Source organism: Salvelinus namaycush, chromosome 10 (genome assembly GCF_016432855.1).
Source record: "Salvelinus namaycush isolate Seneca chromosome 10, SaNama_1.0, whole genome shotgun sequence".
In the NCBI taxonomy this organism is placed as follows: domain Eukaryota; kingdom Metazoa; phylum Chordata; class Actinopteri; order Salmoniformes; family Salmonidae; genus Salvelinus; species Salvelinus namaycush.
Window position 1 is genome coordinate 25,336,080 of NC_052316.1, and position 27,711 is coordinate 25,363,790.

At 43.5% G+C, this 27,711-nt stretch overlaps 1 protein-coding gene across 1 annotated transcript in view; it reads right to left on the minus strand.

Moving 5' to 3' along the window:
- Positions 1–6,263: 6,263 nt before the first annotated feature.
- The window catches only part of ipo13 (importin 13), a 43,715-nt gene continuing 22,267 nt past the window's right edge, over positions 6,264–27,711 (minus strand). Inside the window, exons 6-23 of the mRNA XM_039001687.1 lie at positions 25,042–25,182; positions 23,480–23,621; positions 23,181–23,347; positions 19,081–19,201; positions 18,835–18,982; positions 18,476–18,657; positions 18,342–18,368; positions 17,662–17,796; positions 12,790–12,942; positions 12,589–12,669; positions 12,335–12,472; positions 12,117–12,213; positions 10,677–10,729; positions 9,207–9,273; positions 7,941–7,999; positions 7,208–7,297; positions 6,916–7,097; positions 6,264–6,810 (exon numbers count right to left, since the gene is read on the minus strand). Coding sequence (XP_038857615.1) covers positions 6,714–6,810; positions 6,916–7,097; positions 7,208–7,297; positions 7,941–7,999; positions 9,207–9,273; positions 10,677–10,729; positions 12,117–12,213; positions 12,335–12,472; positions 12,589–12,669; positions 12,790–12,942; positions 17,662–17,796; positions 18,342–18,368; positions 18,476–18,657; positions 18,835–18,982; positions 19,081–19,201; positions 23,181–23,347; positions 23,480–23,621; positions 25,042–25,182 — 2,080 coding nt within the window. The 3' untranslated portion in view covers positions 6,264–6,713. The remainder of the gene's footprint in view (positions 6,811–6,915; positions 7,098–7,207; positions 7,298–7,940; positions 8,000–9,206; positions 9,274–10,676; positions 10,730–12,116; positions 12,214–12,334; positions 12,473–12,588; positions 12,670–12,789; positions 12,943–17,661; positions 17,797–18,341; positions 18,369–18,475; positions 18,658–18,834; positions 18,983–19,080; positions 19,202–23,180; positions 23,348–23,479; positions 23,622–25,041; positions 25,183–27,711) is intronic.

The window sequence follows — 27,711 nt, forward strand, 5'->3', positions numbered from 1 at the left end:
CATCTAGTCAATGGTTAGAACTTGTCAGTCAATCCAGGAAATATGGAGGTTAGTGGACTATTGCAGTTCTTGTGTGTTGTGAGCGGAGAACATTTAAGTGGAGTACTCAGTATATGTACTGTATGTAGGGGAGGACGAAGAGTGTCCAATGGAGGGACGGGATCCGTGTTTAAAAGGGGGTCTGTTTGTTTGGTAGGAGAAAGTGATGAAGGTCCGATATAAGTGCACTCAACAAGCGGGGAGGCAGACATTTGCTCACACTCATGCACACTGGATCAACACTGCACACACACCCCTACACACACACACACAATTATGCACAACATAATTAATAGAGTTGCACGACTACAGTGACTGTACAGTCCACAGATAGGACAACACACCCCTATCTATTCCTTTCCCTCCCCTCACAACACTTATCTCACCAACCTCTGCATCACTCTCTCCCTCACCTTTTCTCCCTCATTGATCAATCATCAAACATTCTAGACTCTTGAGGAAACTACAGTTTTGTGTGTGTGTGTGTGTGTATCGCTGGACAGGGGCAGGAGAGCAGAAAGTATAATCTTCTGCTTTAGTTGGTCAGTGGTTCAACCTTCAATCAGCACATAATTCCCCATAAAGGCAAATATCAAATTAGACTAGTTCACATGACATTCTCAAAAGAAATTGGCAAACGTAAGAGCATTGGGGAGCGTGAGTCGGTGTTGTATGGTATACGGTATGCTGTTAATATGTGTCAGTCCACAGAATCCTGTCCCGTCATTGGTCCCTCTCTCTTCCTGTTTTGCAGCAGCAGGACTGGCACCCCCTTTGTTGCATTATATAGATGTGTGTGTGTGTGTGTGTGTATATAAATATACAGTTGAAGTCGGAAGTTTACATACACTTAGGTTGGAGTCATTAAAACTAGTTTTTCAAACACTCCACAAATTTCGTGTTAGCAAACTATAGTTTTGGTAAGTCGGTTAGGACTTTGTGCATGACAAGTAATTTTTCCAACAATTGTTTACAGACAGATTATTTCACTTATAATTCACTGTATCACAATTCCAGTGGGTCAGAAGTTTACATACACTAAGTTGACTGTGCCTTTAAACATCTTGGAAAATTCCAGAAAATGATGATGTCATGGCTTTAGAAGCTTCTGTTAGGCTAATTGACATCATTTGAGTCAATTGGAGGTGTACCTGTGGATGTATTTCAAGGCCTACCTTCAAACTCAGTGCCTCTTTGCTTGACATCATGGGAAAATCAAAAGATATCAGCCAAGACCTCAGAAAAAAAGTTGTAGAAGTCTGGTTTCCAAACGTCTGAATGTACCACGTTCAACTGTACAAACAATAGTACGCAAGTATAAGCACCATGGGACCACGCAGCTGTCATACCGCTCAGGAAGGAGACACGTACTGTCTCCTAGAGATAAACGTACTTTGGTGCGAAAAGTGCAAATCAATCCCAGAACAACAGCAAAGGACCTTGTGAAGATGCTGGAGGAAACAGGTACAAAAGTATCTATATCCACAGTAAAACAAGTCCTATATTTCGGCATAACCTGAAATGACGCTCAGCAAGGAAGAAGCCACTGCTCCAAAACCACCATAAAAAAGCCAGACTACGGTTTGCAACTGCACATGGGGACAAAGATCATATTTTTTGAAAAAAATGCCCTCTGGTCTGATGAAACAAAAATAGAACTGTTTAGCCATAATGACCATCGTTATGTTTAGAGGAAAAGGGGGAGGCTTGCAAGCCGAAGAACACCATCCCAACCGTGAAGCACGGGGGTGGCAGTATCATGTTGTGGGGGTGCTTTGCTGCAGGAGGGACTGGTGCACTTCACAAAATAGATGGCGTTATGAGAAAGGATAATTATGTGGATATATTGAAGCAACATCTCAAGACATCAGTCGGGAAGTTAAAGCTTGGTCGGTCGCAAATGGGTCTTCCAAATGGACAATGACCCCAATCATACTTCCAAAGTTGTGGCAAAATGGCTTAAGGACAACAAAGTCAAGGTATTGGAGTGGCCATCACAAAGCCCTGACCTCAATCCAAATCCATCCATTTGTGGGCTGAACTGAAAAAGCATGTGCATGCAAGGAGGCCTACAAACCTGACTCTGTTACACCAGCTCTGTCAGGAGGAATGGGACAAAATTCACCCAACTTATTGTGGGAAGCTTGTGGAAGGCTACCCGAAACATTTGACCCAAGTTAAACAATTTAAAGGCAATGCTACCAAATACTAATTGAGTGTATGTAAACTTCTGACCCACTGGGAATGTGATGAAAGAAACAAAAGCTGAAATAAATAATTATAACTATTCTGAGGTTAAATGTATTTGGCTAAGGTATATGTAAACTTCCGACTTCAACTGTATATATATATGTATATATATATATACACACACACTGCTCAAAAAAATAAAGGGAACACTAAAATAACACATCCTAGATCTGAATGAATGAAATATTCTTATTAAATACTTTTTTCTTTACATAGTTGAATGTGCTGACAACAAAATCACACAAAAATGATCAATGTAAATCAAATTTATCAACCCATGGAGGTCTGGATTTGGAGTCACACTCAAAATTAAAGTGGAAAACCACACTACAGGCTGATCCAACTTTGATGTAATGTCCTTAAAACAAGTCAAAATGAGGCTCAGTAGTGTGTGTGGCCTCCACGTGCCTGTATGACCTCCCTACAACGCCTGGGCATGCTCCTGATGAGGTGGCGGATGGTCTCCTGAGGGATCTCCTCCCAGACCTGGACTAAAGCATCCGCCAACTCCTGGACAGTCTGTGGTGCAACGTGGCGTTGGTGGATGGAGCGAGACATGATGTCCCAGATGTGCTCAATTGGATTCAGGTCTGGGGAACGGGCGGGCCAGTCCATAGCATCAATGCCTTCCTCTTGCAGGAACTGCTGACACACTCCAGCCACATGAGGTCTAGCATTGTCTTGCATTAGGAGGAACCCAGGGCCAATCGCACCAGCATATGGTCTCACAAGGGGTCTGAGGATCTCATCTCGGTACCTAATGGCAGTCAGGCTACCTCTGGCGAGCACATGGAGGGCTGTGCAGCCCTCCAAAGAAATGCCACCCCACACCATGACTGACCCACCGCCAAACCGATCATGCTGGAGGATGTTGCAGGCAGCAGAACGTTCTCCACGGCGTCTCCAGACTCTGTCACGTCTGTCACATGTGCTCAGTGTGAACCTGCTTTCATCTGTGAAGAGCACAGGGCGCCAGTGGCGAATTTGCCAATCTTGGTGTTCTCTGGCAAATGCCAAACGTCCTGCACGGTGTTGGGCTGTAAGCACAACCCCCACCTGTGGACGTCGGGCCCTCATACCACCCTCATGGAGTCTGTTTCTGACCGTTTGAGCAGACACATGCACATTTGTGGCCTGCTGGAGGTCATTTTTGCAGGGCTCTGGCAGTGCTCCTCCTTGCACAAAGGCGGAGGTAGCGGTCCTGCTGCTGGGTTGTTGCCCTCCTACGGCCTCCTCCACGTCTCCTGATGTACTGGCCTGTCTCCTGGTAGCGCCTCCATGCTCTGGACACTACGCTGACAGACACAGCAAACCTTCTTGCCACAGCTCGCATTGATGTGCCATCCTGGATGAGCTGCACTACCTGAGCCACTTGTGTGGGTTGTAGACTCCGTCTCATGCTACCACTAGAGTGAAAGCACCGCCAGCATTCAAAAGTGACCAAAACATCAGCCAGGAAGCATAGGAACTGAGAAGTGGTCTGTGGTCACCACCTGCAGAACCACTCCTTTATTGGGGGTGTCTTGCTAATTGCCTATAATTTCCACCTGTTGTCTATTCTATTTGCACAACAGCATGTGAAATTTATTGTCAATCAGTGTTGCTTCCTAAGTGGACAGTTTGATTTCACAGAAGTGTGATTGACTTGAAGTTACATTGTGTTGTTTAAATGTTCCCTTTATTTTTTTGAGCAGTGTATGTGTATATATATACACATATATACACTGCTCAAAAAAATCATCAGGACCTCATCAGGAGCATGCCCAGGCGTTGTAGGGAGGTCATACAGGCAAGTGGAGGCCACACACACTACTGAGCCTCATTTCGACTTGTTTTAAGGACATTACATCAAAGTTGGATCAGCCTGTAGTGTGGTTTTCCACTTTAATTTTGAGTGTGACTCCAAATCTAGACCTCCATGGGTTGAGAAATTTGATTTCCATTGATCATTTTTGTGTGATTTTGTTGTCAGCACATTCAACTATGTAAAGAAAAAAGTATTTAATAAGAATATTTAATTCATTCAGATCTAGGATGTGTTATTTTAGTGTTCCCTTTATTTTTTTGAGCAGTGTATATATATGTATATATATATATATGTGTGTATATATATATATATATATATATGTGTATATATATATATATATATATATATATATATATATGTGCATATATATATGTGTATATATACATATATATATATATGTGTATATATATATGTGTATATATACATATATATATGTATATATGTGTGTATATATATATATGTATATATATATACATATATATATACACAAACATATATACATATATATACACATACACATATATATACATATATATACACACATATATATATATATATATATTTATGTATGTAAGTATGTGTGTGTGTGTATATATATATATATATATATATACAGTACCAGTCAAAGGTTTGGACACCAACTTATTCAAGGGTTTTTCTTTATTTTTACTATTTTCTACATTGTTGAAGAATAGTGAAAACATCAAAACTATGAAATAACACACATGGAATCATGTAGTAACCAAAAAAGTATTTAAAAAATGCAATATATTTTATATTCTTCAAAGTAGCTACCCTTTGCCTTGATGACAGCATTGCACACTCTTGGCATTCTTTCAACCAGCTTCACGAAGTAGTCACCTGGAATGCATTTCAATTAACAGGTGTGCCTTGTTAAACATTTATTTGTGGAATTTCTTTCCTTCTTAATGTGTTTGAGCCAATCAGTTGTGTTGTGACAAGGTATACAGAAGATAGCCCTATTTGGTAAAAGACCAAGTCCATATTATGGCAAGAACAGCTCAAATAAGCAAAGAGAAACAACACTCCATCATTACTTTAAGACATGAAGGTCAGTCAAATAGAAACATCAAGAACTTTGAACGTTTCTTCAAGTGCAGTCGCAAAAACCATCAAGCGCTATGGTGAAACTGGCCCTCATGAGGACCACCACAGGAAAGGAAGACCCAGAGTTACCTCTGCTGCAGAGGATAAGTTCATTAGAGTTACCAGCCTCAGAAATTGCATCCCAAATAAATGCTTCACCGAGTTTCAAGTAACAGACACATCTCAACATCAACTGTTCAGAGACTGTGTGACTCAGGCCTTCATGGTCAAATTGGTGCAAAGAAACCACTACTAAAGGACACCAATAAGAAGAATAGACTTGTTTGGGCCAAGAAACACAAGCAATGGACATTAGACCGGTGGAAATCTGTCCTTTGATCTGATGAGTACAAATGTGAGATTTTGGGTTCCAACCGCCGTGTCTTTGTGAGACGCAGAGTAGGTGAACGGATGATCTCCGCATGTGCGGTTCCCACTGTGAAGCATGGAGGAGGTGTGATGGTGCTTTGCTGGTGACACTGTCTGTGATTTATTTAGAACTCAAGGCACACTTAACCAGCATGGCTACCACAGCTTTCTGCAGAAATACGCCATCCCATCTGGTTTTCGCTTAGTGGGACTATCATTTGTTTTTCAACAGAACAATGACCCAACACACCTCCAGGCTGTGTAAGGGCTATTTGACCAAGAAGGAGAGTGATGGAGTGCTGCATAAGATGACCTGGCCTCCACAATCACCCGACCTCAACCAATTAAGATGGTTTGGGATGAGTTGAATGGGCAGAGTGAAGGAAAAAGCAGCCAACAAGTGCTCAGCATATGTGGGAACTCCTTCAAGACTTTTGGAAAAGCATTACAGGTGAAGCTGGTTGAGAGAATGCCAAGAGTGTGCAAATTTGTCATCAAGGCAAAGGGTGGCTACTTTGAAGAATCTCAAATATAAAATATATTTTGATTTGGTTAACACTTTTTTGGTTACTATATGATTCTATATGTGTGTTATTTCATAGTTTTGATGTCTTCATTATTAATCTACAATGCAGAAAATAGTAAAAATAAAGAAAACCTTGGATGAGTAGGTGTGTCCAAACTTTTGACTGGTACTGTATATTTATTTAGTTTTCTTTCCAAAGATACAAAGATAAACTAGCTAGCTACGTACAGCAGGTACAGTACCACTATCATCTCAGATGCTAAACAACCAGGAAACAGCCTCTGAGCCATGGAAGATCCCAATGAAACAACAGAGTGAGAGAAAAGAGAGAAATAGGGTAAAGAGAGGGCATGCTGGGAGTTGAAGTCACAAAAGGGAAGAAGGAGAGATAGAGACAGGGGGAAAGAGAGGAAAGAAGGAGAGCAGCCTTCGTCAGACCGTTGAGTGGTGTGACAGAGCGCCATTCGTCCAATGGCTGGCCTGTATGGGGAGCTGTTTTCTGTTCTAGGGGGAGGGTCTAGTTTCAATCGTCCAAGGAAAACTTCAGTGTTGAGGGGTTTGTGGGTACTGTGGTACCGTGGCGTCCAGCCTGGGGAAGTCGTGGCAAGGTCAGGGTCAGTATTCAGCGGCGTACTCGGTCCCGTGAAGCCCTCTGCAGACTAGTGTAAACTCCTTCACTATGTCCTTCACCCTCCGCTTATTGATTCGCTCTCTAGAGGGAGAGCGGGAGGAGAGAGAAGGTGTCAGAGACGGAGAAAGAAAAGCTAACAGCAGCATTGCCTAGGTGAGTGAGCAAGTACGTGTGTGTGTGTGGTACCTGAGTATCTGTTGGGTGAAAGTGTCCTTCTGTTCTGTGGTGACCCTAGTGGAGGGGAAGCCTGCTGCCTGCAGCGCCTCTTTCAGCCACACAGTGAGAAGAGGGAAACAGTGCTTATTGAGACTGAACAGCACCTCAGCAAACTGGTCCATCAGACTACGAGATGAACCTCCCCCGATTGCCTGGAAAGAGAGAGAGAGAGGAAGAAAGGAAAGACCAGTCAATAAGGTGATATGTTTCAGTATACAGTAAGACATGTAAAATACATTAGCGAGGATGCATGTAGGTTTACCTCTAGTACAGCCTGCAGCAGTAGTTTTCCATCCTCCTGCACCACTCTGGCCACTGGGGGCACATCTGAGCAATGGGGCAACAACTCAGTCTACGGCACACACACAGGGACAATCAGAGAGAACCACAAAACTAAGAACACATTTCAACAAGATCCACCTTGGTTAACCAAAAACATACAGTTCCCTCCGTATTTATTTGGACAGTGAAGCTAAAACCTTGGCTCTATACTCCAACATTTTGGAGTTTTTCAAATTAGGCGAAAGTACAGAATGTCACCTTTTATTTGAGGGTATTTTCATGCATATCTGTTTTAATGTTTAAAAATGAAGGTACTTTATGTATATAGTCCCCCCATTTGAAGGTGTCATAAGTATTTGGACATATTCACTTATGGTGTATTAATGTAGTCAAAAGTTTAGTATTTGGTCCAATATTCCTAGCACGTAATGACTACATCAAGCTTGTGACTACAAACTTGTTGGATGTATTTGCAGTTTACTGTACATAAAGTTCTTTCATTTCTAAACAGCAAAACAGATATTAAAATACCCTCAAATACAAGGTGACATTCTTTACTAAAAAACATTTGATCTCAAATCCAAAATGCTGGAGTATAGAGCCAAATTAAAAATGTTTAGCTTTACTGTCCAAATAAATACAGAGGGCAGTGTATGTGTGTGTGTGTGTGTGTGTGTGTGTGTGTGTGTGTGTGTGTGTGTGTGTACACTCACAAAGAACAAGCAGGTAGACTTCACTGTTGGAGCCTCTGGGAATTTGAGTGACAGTACTCCTACAGGAGAGTGAGGGGGGGGGGCATTAAAGAAACATAAAAATACAAAAGCTATTCTATTTAAACTATTTAAAGGGCGACTGCACTTCCTGATTTGGCCTCGTTTGGAAGATTGCTCATTAAGCAGCCATGACTGACGACAAACGAGAGTGGTCTTGGTGGTGTGGTTTGATCTGGGTGTGTTATTATCTCCTACCCTAGCAGGTACTGTTGTTTGTCCCTCCCTCAAAATAGTCACTTCCTATCAATTGTCAGAATTAATTTAAGATAAATCAAGAAATCTGTAATTAATTTTGAAGTTTTTGCCAAGGAGATCTTAGTCAATTTTACATCTCGCTAAGGTGTTTGGTGCAGTATTTCGCAAGTAACTTTTTTTCTGAGAATGATAACATGTCTACAACTTCATAATCTGCAAGCTGGGAAACTATCGTAAATAAAGCACAAGCTACACATTGTTTATCAGTGCCCAAAATCACTTGCTAGCTAAGTTTCAACTCTGTGTTCAGCACAGGCGAGTGGCAACGTGTGTACTTCGGTGCCGTTGTGTTTTTTACAACTTTCTCACTATTACCAGAGTGTTTCTGTCTGGCAGTGTTTCATAGGGAATCATGTTACAAAGCAGGTCGCGGGGGACACAAGATGCTCGCAAATGGGTTTTGGAATATTGACAAGTTGCAGTTAGGATACAAGTGCGCGCTGATCGTCTCAATTCTAATTTTGCTCCAAAAGTGGCAGACTTGCGTGATTAACACTGTCAAACATCAGTCTGATGCGCTGCATAAAGGACAGGTCTGTCTCACTGTCTGGAGGTTCTGGATGCTGTGTTTGGATAGAGCGCGTGCAGCAGATAGAGCTTAATTAGCACAGCTGCTTCTCTCGTGTTAGTGAGCACTGGGCAAGTGGACATGATCGTAAACCCTCCAGTAAGTCGTGACAAACTCCTTTACAAAAGTCAGTTTTGGACGAGAATGACGTTATGTCCAAATTTATCCTATTTACACTTTGAAGTCAATTTTGACACTAGAATGAATGTTTCTAACTCACATCCATGCCACATAGAACCAACTTCTCTGGATTTAAATGGCCTAAGGGGCAGTTGACCTTTAAACACTTTCTAACAGTTTTACAGTGTGCGTGTTAAAAGAGACGTGGCAACACACACACAATGATCAGTGTGTGTGTTGGGAGCAAAGAGACACACACTTACCACAATGGAACACAGCTTTCACGTCAAGACTCTCAGACAAGAAGAGATCTGGCTTCCGTTTGAGGGCCTACAGTAGGAGGCAGACAGAGGCATGACACAGGGCAGGAGTCTGTGCCCCTACTCCATGGGTACACCCTCTCTCTGCCCCCCCCCCACTCTTCTAGCCTCGTAGACAGAACTGTGTCTGCTTTAGACAACTCCTTTGTCATTGCCATGTTCAACTGTTTACTCACAACGTCAGGGACAACTTGTAGCCCGAGCTGAACAACAAGAGGCAAATTCTGATTCTCCCTGATGTGTGACCTCGTTCACTACCCATCTGGGATTTAACAGCATTGGATTGGTGTAGACAAAGTGTTTCTTACACCAATCCAATGTTTTTAAATCCTTGAGGGGGAGTGAATGTGAGTTGGGCTAAAGGAGTTGTCTATAGCAGGTAAACAGATGAAGCTACCAGGCTAGACTACTCCACTCTCCCTACGACAAACTACCACTCATACAGTAAGTACACAACTCTGCTCCAATGCAAACTCGGCAAACAAACTGGAGAAAAACAAAAATAGAAAATTATTCAAAACTTAAGTCAAACTAAAGGCAATGATGGTTCTGTAGCTTTTGTATCAATTTCATTCTGATACACTATTTTTTCTCCCTTTTTTGGCCTGGTTGGATTGAATATGCAACATAAGTAAGTAAAGTACATGTACGGATAAATACAACTGATACTGTAATTAACTCATTCAGGATGGAGGAGGAGAGGGGGACAGAGGGAAGAGGAGAGGAGATCAGATCTATCCAAAGATTAAAGGAAGAAGAATGTAGAAGGAAGACAAAAATAAAAAAAGAGGGCAACCAATTCGCCTGAATTGATTAATTAATGGAATATTAATTAATTTGGGCTTTGATTGGCACTGGGCTGGAATTACATCAGAATAGGGGCGTGGCTCTGGGATTCTAACCAGTGAGGTCACTGGGAACTACAGCCCAGGGTCATGTTCAGTAGGACAACTGAACATGAAAATGTTTCTTATTGGACACGTTCAGTTTGTCCCTCCTCCTTTCAAAACATTCTCTTGTTTTTTGCCTACTGGACATGACCTTGGTGAACTCTGAACCGAACTCCCTCATCTTCAGACAAAGGTGAAGCTTCTGGTTAGAGCCCTGAGTATTGAAGAAGACAGTCGGTCCTTCAATAGTGCCACCTACTGTCTATTCTCTGCCCTGCCTTATGATGGGTCGCCCTAGGACCCTTTTTAACAAACAACAGAAAGAGAAAGGAAAGAGAGCTAGAGATAACGAGACAGAGAGCGAGAGAGAGAGAGAGACGCAGAGAGACAGAGAGAGAACGAGAGAGTGAGACAAAGAGACATAGACAGAAAGAGACAGAGAGAGAGACAGAGAGAGACAGAGAGAGAGAGACAGAGAGATTGAGAAACCCAAAGTGAATGAAATAAGAAACCAAAAACACACCTGAGCTTGGAGTTGCATAAATGAATCAACAATATCAGGATGATCCCTGGGTCCTAAAATATAATAAAGATGAAACTTAACAAATCATAAAGAGAATAATAATAATATACAAACAGCAACTCAACCGATTCAACAGTCATGTGGAAAGAAAAGAGAACAGAAAAGATCTCATTGAAATAATTGTCACACGTGAGTAAAGAACAAACAAAGGGGAGAGAGAGGGAGGAGGGGCGTGTGAAGCTTTGGAAGAGTCTCAGAAAAACAGGGAGCGGTTGAACGAACAGAAAACAGGTAGAGAAAGAGAAGACATGGGTTCCATTTGGAGATAAAAAAGAAAGTAGTAACGAGAGAAAGGAACAAACCTAAAAATAACAAAAGTGGGTTTGGAGTGGGGAACCCAGGAGGCACCTCTGTTACTGTGACGCTTCAGAGAAAAAGGGGCGTCCAGTCCCAAATCAACCTCTAGCCTCTACCCCCTTCCCCTGGACTAGCCCCTATGCATCTCCCCTAGACTATACACCCTAGGGGCTTGTAATGTCATGCGATAGGCAATATGATATTTTTCTGTGTGGCTTACAACCATCCATGTGCCAAGGGGGTAGGGGCTGGGGGTCGATTTGGGATTGGGTCAATAGAACCCCTGACCCCTACCCCCCCCCCCCCCCCAAAAGGTGAACACTTGGGAGGCAACCCTTCCCTTCACTGTTCCCAGACTCCAAACAAGACCCAAGACCCCACCTTACAGGCTTATTCAGTGGGGTGCAACCCAGATAGAAATGCAATGTATAGAGCACACACAATTCCGTTCTGTAAAACCGAGAGGACTGTCTGTTCTACACAATACATTTCTATATGAACCTTGTTCTGCAACAACATTCTGTGATGTTTTGTAACGTTGCACCATACTGTATAAGATACAGGCCACAGTGTAACATTTAAGGTCACCTGCTCAGAAAGAAAGAGTTAAAGAAAGGAGGAGAGGCAGCCATTATCAATCAAACACAGTCAAAGCAGAAGAGAGGGAGTAGGGAATGAGAGGACAACTAAAAAGGGAGAAGAGAGGGCTGGACAGTATTCAGATAACAACCACTGGATAATGTCAGTGTGAAAAACAGAACCTCCTTCTAATGCTTTTTCTTTTCTAATTCTCCATAGCAGCACAGGAGGACAGAGGATGCATATCAATAATCTAACGTGACTTCCTCTCCTCATCGCCTCCCCTTCATCTGCACTCATCTAAAAACACTGCAATATGATGCAATAGGTGCTTTCAACATTCCAGCTCCAAGGAGAGGAGACAAGGACTTTAGACTATTGAGATGCAGCCATTGTATTTCCCCTGCTGCTGAAAGCAGGAGTGTGTGCAGGTTTCCTGTCAATCAAAATCACCCAAAATAAAAACAGACAAATATCACCCCCCTCCCCTGCAGGACCCCCTACCTTGCTGGAAGATGGAGAGTGTTACCGAGGTAACCAGCTCAAATAGAGCCTTGATGGGAGGGAAGTTGTCCGTCTCACTGGCAAATATATGGACCATCTGTCAAATACAACCACAGACGGTTTCACACTGGTCAAGGTGTTTGTGTGTGTGCCTCTGATGCGTGTGAGTGTGTATTGTGTATGCGTGAGTGTGTTCAAGCGTGTGTTTGTGTGTGTACCTGTCGTGTGAGGTCCAGTGCTGAGGCTTGTGGTATGGTACTGTACATCTGTCCTAGCATCTCACTGAGCTGAGACACCATGGGGGCAAAGTCATGGAGGAGAGTCTTCACCGACTTCTCAAAGATAGCACACACGGCCTGGGAGGAGGGAGGGAGACAGAAACTGTTCATTTTCAGCTTGTTCAGGTCAGATTTTGTTATGCTTCATTAAAAAAAATATCACTATAGGTCTGTTCAGTGTGCGCTTGTCTCACCTCCACCACCTGAGAGTCGTTGAGCCACTTGCTGAGGACCGTCTGAATGAGAGCAAAGACCTGCTGTAGGACCACCACCACCTAGAACACACACATGTTAGTTTGAGTAACCTAGACAACGCTAAACACTCCCACAATGAAAACGCTAAACACTCCCACTGAGCTGGCGTGTGCCTGGGTGTTAATGGTGGTGTCTCTCACCGGGTTAGGTCCTGGTGGTGGCGGGGCTGTTTTCACAGGTGGCGCTGTGCCCTCTCCTGATTCGTCCTCCTGCTTGCTGATGTCCAGCGTAGTGAAGAGATTAGATAACAGACCCAGGATGTGGATTATCGCTAGTTTATTGGACGGGTTGGGCTGGAGAGAGGGATGAGGGAGGGAGAGAAAGACGAGAAAGTAAGTCATTAGCTTCAGGGAGCCAGACAAACAAGATTTGCCATGTCTTAACAAGTGAAACAAAAAGAGACAGTGAAAGAACATGAAAGAGAGAGGGATGAAGTGAAAAGGACAGAACTTATTCTGAAGAAGTGAAAGAGAGAAGAGATGATTTTGGGTGTGTCAGTTAGTTGATGGCTTCATCTTTCTGCAGATTTCAGACACACGCTCTCCAGGGTGACAACACTAATTAAAGCTTTGTTAGTACCGATTTAATCACCGCTCTGTATCCATGACAACGGAACTGTGGCTTACAAGGGAGGCGTAATGCAGCTGGGCTGACTCCCTTCGCTTAATGAGCAATGTTGCTACTGAACACACACACACACACACACACACACACACACACACACACACACACACACACACACACACACACACACACACACACTTCAGAGTTGAGATAGGTGTGTGCAACTTGGACTTATACCCAAATCATTCACTGACGTCAATGGGTGAAAAGATCTGGACACTCGACTCAAATTAAGTCAGAATACCACCCTAAATGCATAAAAACAGACAATGGTTGTACTGTAGCTTACAATATAGTGGAGGTGCAGTTTCACCTCTTGCCTCAAGGTGCCAGTGTTTGTCAGGCTGCACAGACAACCTGATTCCCTAGTCTGACGTCATGGCTATAAATCACACAACCAGACAGGTAGAAAGGGAGAGGGAGAGAAAGAGACGGGCAGCGAGAGGAGAGAGAGGCAGCGAGAGGAGAGAGAGAGGCAGCAAGAGGCAGAGAGAGAGGCAGCAAGAGGCAGAGAGGAGAGAGAGAGACAGGCAGCGAGAGGAGAGGCAGAGAGAGAGACAGGCAGAGAGGAGAAAGAAGGCAGAGAGGTGAGAGAGAGAGCGAGAGACAGGCAGAGAGGAGAGAGAGACTGAGACAGGCATCGAGAGGACACGCAGAGAAGAGAGCGAGAGAGTGAGACCGACAGCAAGAGGAGAGGCAGAGAGAGAGTGAGACCGGCAGCAAGAGGAGAGGCAGAGCGAGAGAGTGAGACCGGCAGCGAGAGGAGAGGCAGAGAGGAGGACAAGCACCTGCCTGGAGGTGACAGCATTCCCTCCCCCATATGCCCCCCCTAGGCACAACTATGACAACATAACCAACAAAAACGGGTCACAACTCCTGCAGCTCTGTCGCATGCTGGGCATATACATAGTCAATGGTAGGCTTCTAGGGTACTCCCATGGTTGGTACACCTATAGCTCATCTCTTGGTAGTAGTACTGTAGACTTCTTTATCACTGACCTCAACCCAGAGTCTCTCAGAGCGTTCACAGTCAGCTCACTGACACCGCTCTATCAGATCACAGCAAAATCACTGTCTACTTGAACAGTGCAATACTCAATCATGAGGCATCAAAGCCAAAGGAACTGAGTAATATTAAGAAATGCTATAGATGGAAGGAATGTGGTGTGGAAACCTACCAAAAAACAATTAGGCAACAACAAATTCAATCCCTTTTAGACAACTTCCTGGACAAAACGTTCTACTGTAATAGTGAAGGTGTAAACCTAGCAGTAGAAAATCTTAACAGTATATTTGACCTCTCAGCTTCCCTATCAAATCTAAAAATTTCAAACAGAAAGCTCAATGTAATTGAATAATCCATAGACTAACCACTTCTGGGAAAATTGGAAAACACTAAACAAACAACATGAAGATTTATCTATCCAAAATGGAGACATATGGGTAAACCACTTCTCCAATCTTTTTGGCTCTATAACAAAGAACAAACAGCAAAAACATATACATGATCAAATACAAATCTTAGAATCAACTACTAAAGACTACCAGAACCCATTAGATTCTCCAATTACCTTGAATGAACTACAGGACAAAATAAAAACACTCGTTGATGGTATCCTCAATTAAATGATAAAATATACAGACAACAAATTCCAATTGGCTATACTAAAACTCTTTAACATCATCCTTTGCTCTGGCATCTTCCCTAATATTTGGAACCAAGGACTGATCACCCCAATCCACAAAAGTGGAGACAAATTTGACCCCAATAACTACCGTGGGATATGCATCAACAGCAACCTTGAGAAAATCCTCTGCATTATCATTAACAGCAGACTCGTACATTTCCTCAGTGAAAACAATGTACTGAGCAAATGTCAAATTGGCTTTTTACCAAATTATCGTACGACAGGCAAAGTCTTCTCATGCTTTGTTGATTTCAAAAAAGCCTTTGACACAATTTTTGTCATGAGGGTCTGCTATACAAATTGATGGAAAATGGTGTTGGGGGAAAAACATACAACATCATAAAATCCATGTACACAAACAACATGAGCGCTGTTAAAATAGGCAAAAAACACACACATTTCTTCCCACAGGGCCGTGGGGTGAGACAGGGATGCAGCTTAAGCCCCACTATCTTCAACATAAAAATCAACAAATTTGCGAGGGCACTAGAACAGTCTGCAACACTCGGCCTCACCCTACTAGAATCTGAATCTCAGTAAATCCAAAATAATGGTCATCCAAAAAAGGTCCAGTCACCAGGAACACAAATACAAATTCCATCTTGATACCGTTGCCCTAGAGCACACAATAAACGATACATACCTTGGCCTAAACATCAGCGCCACAGGTAACTTCCACAAAGCTGTGAACGAAGAGTGAGAGAGACAAGGCAATAAAGGCATTCTATGTCATCAAAAGGAACATAAAATTTGACATACCAATTCGGATCTGGCTAAAAATATTTGAATCAGTTATAGAACCCATTGCCCTTTACGGTTGTGAGGTCTGGGGTCCGCTTACCAATCAAGAATTCACAAAATGGGACAAACACCAAATTGAGACTCTGCATGCAGAATACGTCAAAAAATATCCTCAGTGTACAACGTAAAACACCAAAAATTGCATGCAGAGCAGAATTATGCCGATACCCGCTAATTATAAAAATCCAGAAAAGAGCCGTTCAATTCTACAACCACCTAAAATAAAGCGATTACCAAACCTTCCATAACAAAGCCGTAATCTACAGAGAGATTAATCTGGAGAAGAGTCCCCTAAGCAAGCTGGTCCTGGGGTTCTGTTCACAAACACACTCCACAGAGCCTCAGGATAGCAACACAATCAGGCCCAACCAAATCATGAGAAAAGAAAAAGATAATTACTTGACACATTGGAAAGAATTCACAAAAAAACATAGCAAACTAGAATGCTATTTGGCCCTAAACAGAGAGTACAGTGGCAAAATACCTGACCACTGACTGACCCAAACTTAAGGAAAGCTTTGACTATGTACAGACTCAGTGAGCATAGCATAGCCACCAAAGTATGTTCATCTCTAGGAGACAGAACGCATCTCCTTCTTGAGCGGTATGACGGCTGCGTGGTCCCATGGTGTTTATACTTGCGTACTATTGTTTGTACAGTTGAACGTGGTACCTTCAGGCATTTGGAAATTGCTCCCAAGGATGAACCAGACTTGTGGAGGTCTACAACTTTTTTTCTGAGGTCTTGGCTGATATCTTTTGATTTTTCCATGATGTCAAGCAAAGAGGCACTGAGCTTGAAGGTAGGCCTTGAAATACATCCACAGGTACACCTCCAATTGACTCAAATTATGTCAATGAGCCTGTCAGAAGCTTCTAAAGCCATGACATCATTTTCGGGAATTTTCCAAGCTGTTTAAAGGGACCATCAACTTAGTGTATGTAACTTCTGACCCACTGGAATTGTGATACAGGGAATTTTAAGTGAAATAATCTGTCTGTAAACAATTGTTGGAAAATTGACGTGTCATGCACAAAGTAGATGCCTTAACAGACTTGCCACAACTATAGTTTGTTAACAAGAAATTTGTGGAGTGGTTGAAAAACAAGTTTTAATGACTCCAACCTAAGTGTATGTAAACTTCTGACTTTAACTGTATATAATACGACATGTGTAATGTCTTTATTCTTTTGGAACTTCTGTGAGTGTAATGTTTACTGTTCATTGTTATCATATAACACGTTTGTATATTATCCACTTCACATGCTTTGGCAGTGTTAACATATGTTTCCCATGTCAATAAAGCCCCTTAAATTGAAAGACAGCAAGAGAAAAGGCAGAGAAAGAGAGATGAAACTCTTCATTTGAACTGACATCTCTGTTCACCCAGACACTCAGGTCTCTGCTGACTCCAGAACAATAGATCAGGGGAGAGAGACTAATTCAACACTGATAATGTCACATCCTTATTTTTAGTTAATGTCAGCTCCTTATTTTGAGAAAATGTCAAATCCTTATTTTTAGCTCCTATATGAAGGCCCAGATTCATTAGATGTGACATTTAATAAAGTAAGAATCTGGTGTGTGTGTGTGCTGTGTCAGAGTGTGTGTGTCTTATGTCCCTGTGATTCAGTAGCCCATGGCTTAGTAATGAAGCCAATCTGGTCCCACAGAGAAATGTTCAACTGTTCATATGGACACAGTCCAACAGGGAGGAGGGAGGAGAGAGGAAGAGGGAGAGTGTGTGTGTGTGTGTGTGTGTGTGTGTGTGTGTGTGTGTGTGTGTGTTGCATCCATGCAGACACAAGGTCTGTTCATATGGCCCCAGTCCAATAGAGAGAGGAAAGTATGCCACTTTAACACTGTTACCACAGTGTGTGTTGTTTGTGTGTGTGTACCGTCTCATCCGCTAGTTTCTCAAGTTGCTGTATGTAGGGTGTAATGAGGGAGTGCAGGTTCCTCAGTATCTCCTCCACAGGCAGAGCAGACAGCAGGAAGCCCAAGGCCTGCATCAGCCACATACACTGACTGGTCTGAAGTGGGAGAGAGGAAGGGAGGAGAGGTAGAGCGAGGAAGAGAGAGGAGGCGGAGGAAGAGGGAGGAAGCGAGAGGGGTGGAAGAGAGAGGAAGAGAGGAGGTGGAAGAGGGAGGAAGAGAGAGAGGAAGAGGGAGGAAGAGAGAGAGGAGGTGGAAGAGAGAGAGGAAGAGGGAGAGAGGAGGTGGAAGAGGGAAAGAGAGAGAACATTATACATTTCCAGGCCTTTGAAAGATAATGTGACCCTTTGTGTAAGTGCTGTTTGCTAGCTGCCATCCATCAGTCTTGTCACCAGCTCTAACCTTGCTCTTTGTTTTCATGACAGAATGGGCTGACTCATTATATTGTCTCGTGTACACTCCCTGTGCTTGATTTTATTTGATTGAATACGCTCATTGTTGCATGTAGTAAATGCGCAGATAATAAAGTTATTTGAATTTTGACACTGTCCCAGACTTTCATTATACATGTTTAGAGTGGGTCCAGTGAGTTGGCACATTGGGGTTTTGGCTTGCATTATTTCCAGACAGGACTAGAACTGACCTTGTGAATCTGCTTGATCAGCACCTCCTGTGAAGAAGAGAGGATAGCAGAAGTATCAGTAGAATTATTTATATTGACTCAAATGTAATAAAAACATGAAATGTGATATACAGCACACACACACACACACAAACCTGTGATACAGCCACTATATTTGTAGCGTAGGGCGGCAGGTCGTATTTGCACTCTCTGCAGATCTTCTTGAGTGTGGAGACAGAGGAGACGGAGAGGTCTGGGTTCCCTAAGGCCTGGAGTACCAGAGGTAAAACACTACTCAACATCACCGGGTGGTCCGCCAACCACTCTGCTAGAGCTCCTACAGGGAGGAGGGAGAAGAACACAGTGGATGAAAAGATTTAAGACAGTAACACTGTACGCTACAGGAGACAAACAAAGGAGTCTGATGCTTTTCCTGTCCAATTATTATTTTTTTCTCCTTGTGATTCCCGGGATGAACAAGACAAAGAAATGACAGCTATGACCGTATCAATACCTATAGTGAACATAACGGTGTCGGCCAGTTGGACGTTGTTGATGCTAATTCTGGGGATGAGTCCAATCAGGCCTGGGATGACATCAGAGTAGTTGACATCTATTGTCTCCGCTATCGACTGGAACCCATATAACAACGCTTCTGTATGCTGGAAGAGACAAACGGCTTCAGACAGTGCGTGGTTGTTCAGTGTGTGTGTGTGTGTGTGTGTGTGTGTGTGTGTGTGTGTGTGTATACACACTGTACCTGCCATGACGAGGCTTGTTCTGTGTTGGTCAGTATTCGTCCTAGTTTCTCATACAGGTTACTGAGCAGCTCAGCTCCTAGCATCTCATACACATACATCAGAGTGTCGGAGATATCCACCCTGGAACACACGTGTTACCAACAGAAGGCAAGGTTTTGTTATAGAGGTGGAACTATCAATACTATGGGGGAAAGTGGTGTGTTCCGTTTTGGGTCCACTGCTTTTTTCTATTGAGTTAATATGTACAAATCATGTGTTTACCAGGGATGCAAACTAGTGAGGGCCCAAAAAGTGACACTTTTTTTGTTGTTGCATTGAAACATGCAAAAAATCCCTGCTCGGGGAAATGCAGGCTTTAACTAATTAAACAACAAAGAATATGACCTACATGATCAGTCTCTGTGTGTAAAATAAAACGTGGTTAATGTGAACCGAAAAAAACAGCTAAAAAATGTAAAGAAAGCAATCCAATGATATTTGTTGCCTAGACTTTACTGCAAATGACACTCAAGTCTTGAGAAAAAACAATACACTGATATTACAGTTAGCCATGACAGCCTTTATAATAGAACGCTTGTTACCATGACAGCCTTTATAATAGAACGCTTGTTACCATGACAGCCTTTATAATAGAACGCTTGTTACCATGACAGCCTTTATAATAGAACGCTTGTTACCATGACAGCCTTTATAATAGAACGCTTGTTACCATGACAGCCTTTATAATAGAACGCTTGTTACCATGACAGCCTTTATAATAGAACGCTTGTTACCATGACAGCCTTTATAATAGAACGCTTGTTACCATGACAGCCTTTATAATAGAACGCTTGTGACCATGACAGCCTTTATAATAGAACGCTTGTGACCATGACAGCCTTTATAATAGAACGCTTGTGACCATGACAGCCTTTATAATAGAACGCTTGTGACCATGACAGCCTTTATAATAGAACGCTTGTTACCATGACAGCCTTTATAATAGAACGCTTGTTACCATGACAGCCTTTATAATAGAACGCTTGTTACCATGACAGCCTTTATAATAGAACGCTTGTGACCATGACAGCCTTTATAATAGAACGCTTGTTACCATGACAGCCTTTATAATAGAACGCTTGTTACCATGACAGCCTTTATAATAGAACGCTTGTGACCATGACAGCCTTTATAATAGAACGCTTGTTACCATGACAGCCTTTATAATAGAACGCTTGTTACCATGACAGCCTTTATAATAGAACGCTTGTTACCATGACAGCCTTTATAATAGAACGCTTGTTACCATGACAGCCTTTATAATAGAACGCTTGTGACCATGACAGCCTTTATAATAGAACGCTTGTGACCATGACAGCCTTTATAATAGAACGCTTGTTACCATGACAGCCTTTATAATAGAACGCTTGTTACCATGACAGCCTTTATAATAGAACGCTTGTGACCATGACAGCCTTTATAATAGAACGCTTGTGACCATGACAGCCTTTATAATAGAACGCTTGTGACCATGACAGCCTTTATAATAGAACGCTTGTTACCATGACAGCCTTTATAATAGAACGCTTGTGACCACACACATCTAAATATTGCACTTGGGGAAAAAAACATCTTAAAGTAGAAATAGAATGAAACAAACAGGCATTCTATTTTTGCTCTATTATAGTGGCCACTATAGACATTGATCAAGTGCACAAGGCTACATGTGTGCAAAGATAACATTCACTGAGTAAACAATATTATAATCCTCCCTCACTCACATGTGTTACTGTCAAGTTCAACACAACAAAAACAATATCTTTGGGCTACACTGCACATTATTACCTTGTCCACAGGCAGAAAGTGTACATCTGTTCTACAATATGCCAGCAAAAGTGAGAAAGAGGGAAAGTTTTTAATGTTCCTTTCACCTCTATAATGGCATCCAGTTTAATAAGCCAGGCCCAGCTCCAGCTACACTGGATTCCTGAATCCACTTATTTAACAAGCAACGCCTAATTTTTACTTAATTCTCTTATTCTGAAAATTAACCACATACTGTAGAGGGAAAACATTAGTTAACAGATAGCGGTTAGTTCGTTAACATTTCACACAGATTGCCAGGGTCCAGTAAGCAACTAACGCGTTGTAACTTGAGGAACAGAAAGGAGTCGTATACCAGTTAATACTATAGAGAATTAGTTAGGTTACTAATGTTAGCTCATTTGATGTTGTAACGTTTTATTAGCAAGCAAATTTCACACCATAAACTCTATTATATGATCAAATAAGTTGGCTAATGTTGCTCAACATTTCTCTGGCTAGCTAACGGAAAATAGGATCCAGCTAGGAAGATACTCAACAATGCTAATACTTGTTCCACCACACTTTCTCCCTCACCTCAAACTTTCCAAATGCCAGTTGTTTTCAGTTACAGCTCATGAAGTACGCTTCATCACCTTCTCACCCTGTCTCCGTGGTCAGGCTTCTCACCTAACCTTACCTCTTCCTTATCGTTCAGGGGACACGCTGCTGTAACTGACAAGCTGCCTTTCCAGAGGCGCGCTGATGCTGTAACTAGTAAGTTGGTTGTCTCTTCTTTCTTCAGTCGCGTGCTGCGCTGCATTCTGTTGTTATGTAAATGATTGGCTGAGCCTTGGATACAGCAGCCAGTATTGCTCCAAATGCGCATCACTCGTTCGCTTACAGCCAGTAGTGATCTTTTCTCATCGGATCTACACGGATCACCTATTTTGGATTCAAAACAGCAAACTTTGCCAAAAGGTGACTAGTTTGCATCCCTGGTTTACACCTGAAATCAGCACACCAAGACAGTCGTGAAGAGGGCACAACAAAACCTATTCCCCCTCAGGAGACTGAAAAGATTTGACATGGATCCTCAAAAGGTTTTACAGCTGCACCATCGAGAGCATCCTGACGGTTTGCATCACTGCCTGGTATGGCAACTGCTCGGCCTCTGATCGCAAGGCACTACAGAGGGTAGTGCGTATGGCCCAGTACATCACCGGGGCAAAGCTTCCTGCCATCCAGGACCTCTATACCAGGCGGTGTCAGAGGAAGGCCCTAAAAATTGTCAAAGACTCCAGCCACCCTAGTCATAGACAGTTCTCTCTGCTACCGCACGGCAAGCTGTACCGGAGCGACAAGTCTAGGACCAAGAAGCTTCTAAACAGCTTCTACACCCAAGCCATAAGACTCCTGAACACCTAATCAAATGGCTACCCAGATTATTTGCACCCCCCCTCTTCTACACTGCTGCTACTCTGTTATTATCTATGCATAGTCACTTTAATAACTCTACTTACATGTACATATTACCTCAATTGCCACGACACCGGTGCCCCCGCACATTGACTCTGTACCGGTACCCCCTGTATATAGCCTCGCTATTGTTATTTTACTGCTGCTCTTTTAATTATTTGTTTTTCTTATCTCTTACTTTTTTTGTAGGTATTTACTAAAAGCTGCATTGTTGGTTAGGGCGTATAAGTAAGCATTTCACTGTAAGGTTTACACCTGTTGTACTCAGAGCATGTGACAAATAAAATTTGATTTGAAATAGAAGGCACCATTTAACTCTGCAGGGACTAACAGCAGGGCTTGATTTCATACTGTGCTGTTAGTAATGTGCTTCTGAGCATCTGATGATCTGTTACTCAGACAAACGTTTTCATCCATAAGACATTTGTGCCACTTAACTTACAGGCTGGTACAATCACACACGATCATCTGCCACTTAACTTACAGGCTGGTACAATCACACACGCTCATCTGCCACTTAACTTACAGGCTGGTACAATCACACACGCTCATCTGCCACTTAACTTACAGGCTGGTACAATCACACACGCTCATCTGCCACTTAACTTACAGGCTGGTACAATCACACACGCTCATCTGCCACTTAACTTACAGGCTGGTACAATCACACACGCTCATCTGCCACTTAACTTACAGGCTGGTACAATCACACACGCTCATCTGCCACTTAACTTACAGGCTGGTACAATCACACACGCTCATCTGCTGACCAATAGACCTGTCAGCAAATCACATTTCTCTCTCTCACACACACACATCCCCATCCACACTCTTGTACCTGTAGATCCTGAACTGCTCCTTCTCATCCGAGGACCATGATGCGTACTCCTGGTCAGAGGGGAACTGGGCTTTATGCAGCAGAACATCCACCAGCTGGAAATACACTGGTCTATAAACCTGCAGATACACCGCCTGTCTCTCAGAGTCAAACGACATGATGTCGTCCTGGAAAGAGAGAAAGTGTGTGCTGTTAAGTGGTGGTATTCTGAACAGGGTAGTTGGGGTTAGGGTGTAACGTTAGTGTCCTGGGTTAAAGTGTAGGGGACTGGGTTACAGTGCAGGGGTTAGGGTGCATACCTGTAGTGTGTACCAGAAGGTGAGTGTGAGGGAGCTGGTCGTCTCGTTGACTGGGTAGTGTCCTGGTATCCCAGTACAGAACATGATCATGTTGACCAAAGCCAGAAAGCCCTGCCAGTGCTCTACCTGCTCCAAAAGAGCCCTGAGAGAGAGATAGAGAGAAAACAGGAGCGAGAAAGTAAGTGAGAGAAACGGACGAAGCCAAGTAAACTAGGTCAGTAGTTAAGGAGAGTGAGGTGAGGTGGGGTGGGACAGGCAGGGATGTTTCTCTATATAGAGTGAGGTGGGGTGGGACAGGCAGGGATGTTTCTCTAGATAGGGTGAGGTGGGGTGGGACAGGCAGGGCTGTTTCTCTAGATAGAGTGAGGTGAGGTGGGACAGGCAAGGCTGTTTCTCTAGATAGGGTGAGGTGGGGTGGGACAGGCAGGGCTGTTTCTCCAGATAGAGTGAGGTGAGGTGGGGTGGGACAGGCAAGGCTGTTTCTCTAGATAGAGTGAGGTGAGGTGGGACAGGCAGGGCTGTTTCTCTAGATAGAGTAAGGTGAGGTGGGACAGGCAGGGCTGTTTCTCTAGATAGGGTGAGGTGGGGTGGGACAGGCAGGGCTGTTTCTCTAGATAGAGTGGGGTGGGACAGGCAGGACTGTTTCTCTAGATAGAGTGAGGTGGGACAGGCAGCGCTGTTTCTCTAGATAGGGTGGGGTGGGACAGGCAGGGCTGTTGCTCTAGATAGGGTGAGGTGGGACAGGCAGGTCTGTTTCTCTAGATAGAGTGAGGTGAGGTGGGGTGGGACAGGCAGGACTGTTTCTCTAGATAGAGTGAGGTGAGGTGAGGTGAGGTGGGGTGGGACAGGCAGGGCTGGTTCTCTAGATAGAGTGAGATGAGGTGGGGTGGGACAGGCAGGACTGTTTCTCTAGATAGAGTGAGGTGGGGTGGGACAGGCAGGACTGTTTCTCTAGATAGAGTGAGGTGAGGTGGGGTGGGGTGGGACAGGCAGGACTGTTTCTCTAGATAGAGTGAGGTGAGGTGGGGTGGGACAGGCAGGACTGTTTCTCTAGATAGAGTGAGGTGAGGTGAGGTGGGACAGGCAGGACTGTTTCTCTAGATAGAGTGAGGTGGGGTGGGACAGGCAGGACTGTTTCTCTAGATAGAGTGAGGTGAGGTGGGGTGGGACAGGCAGGGCTGGTTCTCTAAATAGAATGAGGTGAGGTGGGACAGGCAGGACTGTTTCTCTAGATAGAGTGACAGGTGAAAGGTTCAGACTGGAGATATTGACATACACAGTGAGACATGAGGCCTTGGGAGACCCTGCAGAACAACACAATAACAAACAAACAGCTTGTTTACCAGGGTTGGCATGCACTTGGAGCTGAACACATCATCTTATCTGATTATTTCTTGATTGGTTTGTGATAATTAATCCAGAAGCATCAATTATGTCACCAAGGAGTGTGAGGAGGGGAAGTGAAAGGAATGATTGGTTGATGATTTAGAGGGGACAGCGCATACACAATTGTGTTTTAGTGTACTCGTGAGGGCTTTTTGGGGACCAACAAACACACACACCTGGAGTGGTTCTCGCCCAGTGCGACAGCAATGCGACAGATTCCGTGTGATGTCTCCATGTCTCCGTTCTGGACGGCCTCTCTCAGCTGCTCCTGCAGGGACAAGACCTGGGGAACCAGCTTCAGCAGGGTGTTCACATACCTACAGAGAGAGACAGAAAGATATGCAGAGAGAGGGGGAGAAACAGAGATACAGAGAGAGGGGGAGAAGGAGATACAGAGAGAGAGAGACACACACAAGTGAGTTAGTTCACATACTGTACTATTGGAAAAACTGGAGGCGTATAGCTGTCTTGTTTACTTCAAACTAAATCTTTTCCCAAGCCATTCTTTCTCTGATCCTGTGAAGACACGCTGCACACATCCCCCTCTTCCCCCCCCATCCCATCCCTGCCACGCAAACACATACATCTTTACTTTTCACCAGCTCCATCTCTCTGTTGCTTTGTTAGGCTTCAATTACTCTGGTCTGTTCTTTCTGCTGTCTCAGCCCTTTCTAATGTATCTATTGTCTATCTGGATGCACACACACACACACACACCACATACACTCTCCCTCGCTCAGACACACACCACATACAGTTGAAGTCGGAAGTTTATATTCACCTTAACCAAATACATTTAAACTCAGTTTTTCACAATTCCTGACATTTAATCCTAGTAAGAATTCCTTGTCTGGTCAGTTAGGATCACCACTTTATTTAAGAATGTGAAATGTCAGAATAATAGTAGAGGGAATTATTTCTTTCAGCTTTTATTTCTTTCATCACATTCCCAGTGGGTCAGAAGTTTACATACACTCAATTAGTATTTGGTAGCACTGCCTTTAAATTGTTTAACTTGGGTCAAACGTTTCGGGTAGCCTTCCACAAGCTTCCCACAATAAGTTGGGTCAATGTTGGCCCATTCCTCCTGACAGAGCTGGTGTAACTGAGTCAGGTTTGTAGGCCTCCTTGCGCACACACGCTTTTTCAGTTCTCTCCACAAATGTTCTATAGGATTGAGGTCAGGGCTCGGTGATGGCCACTCCAATACCTTGACTTTGTTGTCCTTAAGCCATTTTTCCACAACTTTGGAAGTATGCTTGGGGTCATTGTCCATTTGTAAGACCCATTTGCGAACAAGCTTTAACTTTCTGACTGATGTCTTGAGATGTTGCTTCAATATGTCAACATAATTTTCCTCCTCATGATGCCATCTATTTTGTGAAGTGCACCAGTCCCTCCTGCAGCAAAGCACCCCCACAACATGATGCTGCCATCCCGATTCACAGTTGGGATGGTGTTCTTCAGATTGCAACCCTCCCCCTTTTTCCTCCAAACACAATGATGGTCATCATGGCCAAACAGTTGTATTTTTGTTTCATCAGACCAGAGGACATTTATCCAAAAAGTACGATCTTTGTCCCCATGTGCAGTTGCAAACCGTAGTCTGGCTTTTTTATGGTGGTTTTGGAGCAGTGGCTTCTTCCTTGCTGAGTGGCCTTTTAGGTCATGTCGATATAGGAATCGTTTTACTGTGGATATAGATACTTTTGTACCTTTGCTGTTCTGGGATTGATTTACACTTTTCGCACCAAAGTACGTTCATCTCTAGAAGACAGAACGAGTCTCCTTCCTGAGCGGTATGACGGCTGCGTGGTCCCATGATGTTTATACTTGCGTACTATTGTTTGTACAGATGAACGTGGTACCTTCAGGCATTTGGAAATTGATCCCAAGGATGAACCAGACTTGTGAAGGTCTACAATTTTTCTTCTGAGGTCTTGGCTGATTTCTTTTGATTTTCCCATGATGTCAAGCAAAGAGCCACTGAGTTTGAAGGTAGGCCTTGAAATACATCCACAGGTACACCTCCAATTGACTCAAATTATGTCAATTAGCCTATCAGAAGCTTCTAAAGCCATTACATAATTTTCTGGAATTTTCCAAGCTGTTTAAAGGCACAGTCAATTTAGTGTGTGTAAACTTCTGGCCTACTGGAATTGTGATACAGTGAATTATAAGTGAAATAATCTGTCTGTAAACAATTGTTGGAAAAATTACTTGTGTCATGCACAAAGTAGATGTCCTAACCAACTTGCCAAAACTATAGTTTGTTGGTGGGAAGAAATGTGTGGAGTGGTTGAAAAACCGAGTTTGAATGACTCCAACCTAAGAGTATGTAAACTTCCGACTTCAACTGTACACTCTCCCTCGCTCAGACACACACCCACCACATACACTCTCCCTCGCTTAGACACACCCACCACATACACTCTCCCTCGCTTAGACACACACCCACCACATACACTCTCCCTCGCTTAGACACACACCCACCACATATACTCTCCCTCGCTTAGACACACCCACCACATACACTCTCCCTCGCTTAGACACACACCCACCACATACACTCTCCCTCGCTTAGACACACACCCACCACATACACTCTCCCTCGCTTAGACACACACCCACCACATACACTCTCCCTCGCTTATACACACACCCACCACATACACTCTCCCTCGCTTAGACACACACCCACCACATACACTCTCCCTCGCTTAGACACACCCACCACGTACACTCTCCCTCGCTCAGACACACACACCACATACACTCTCCCTCGCTTAGACACACCCACCACATACACTCTCCCTCGCTTAGACACACCCACCACATACATTCTC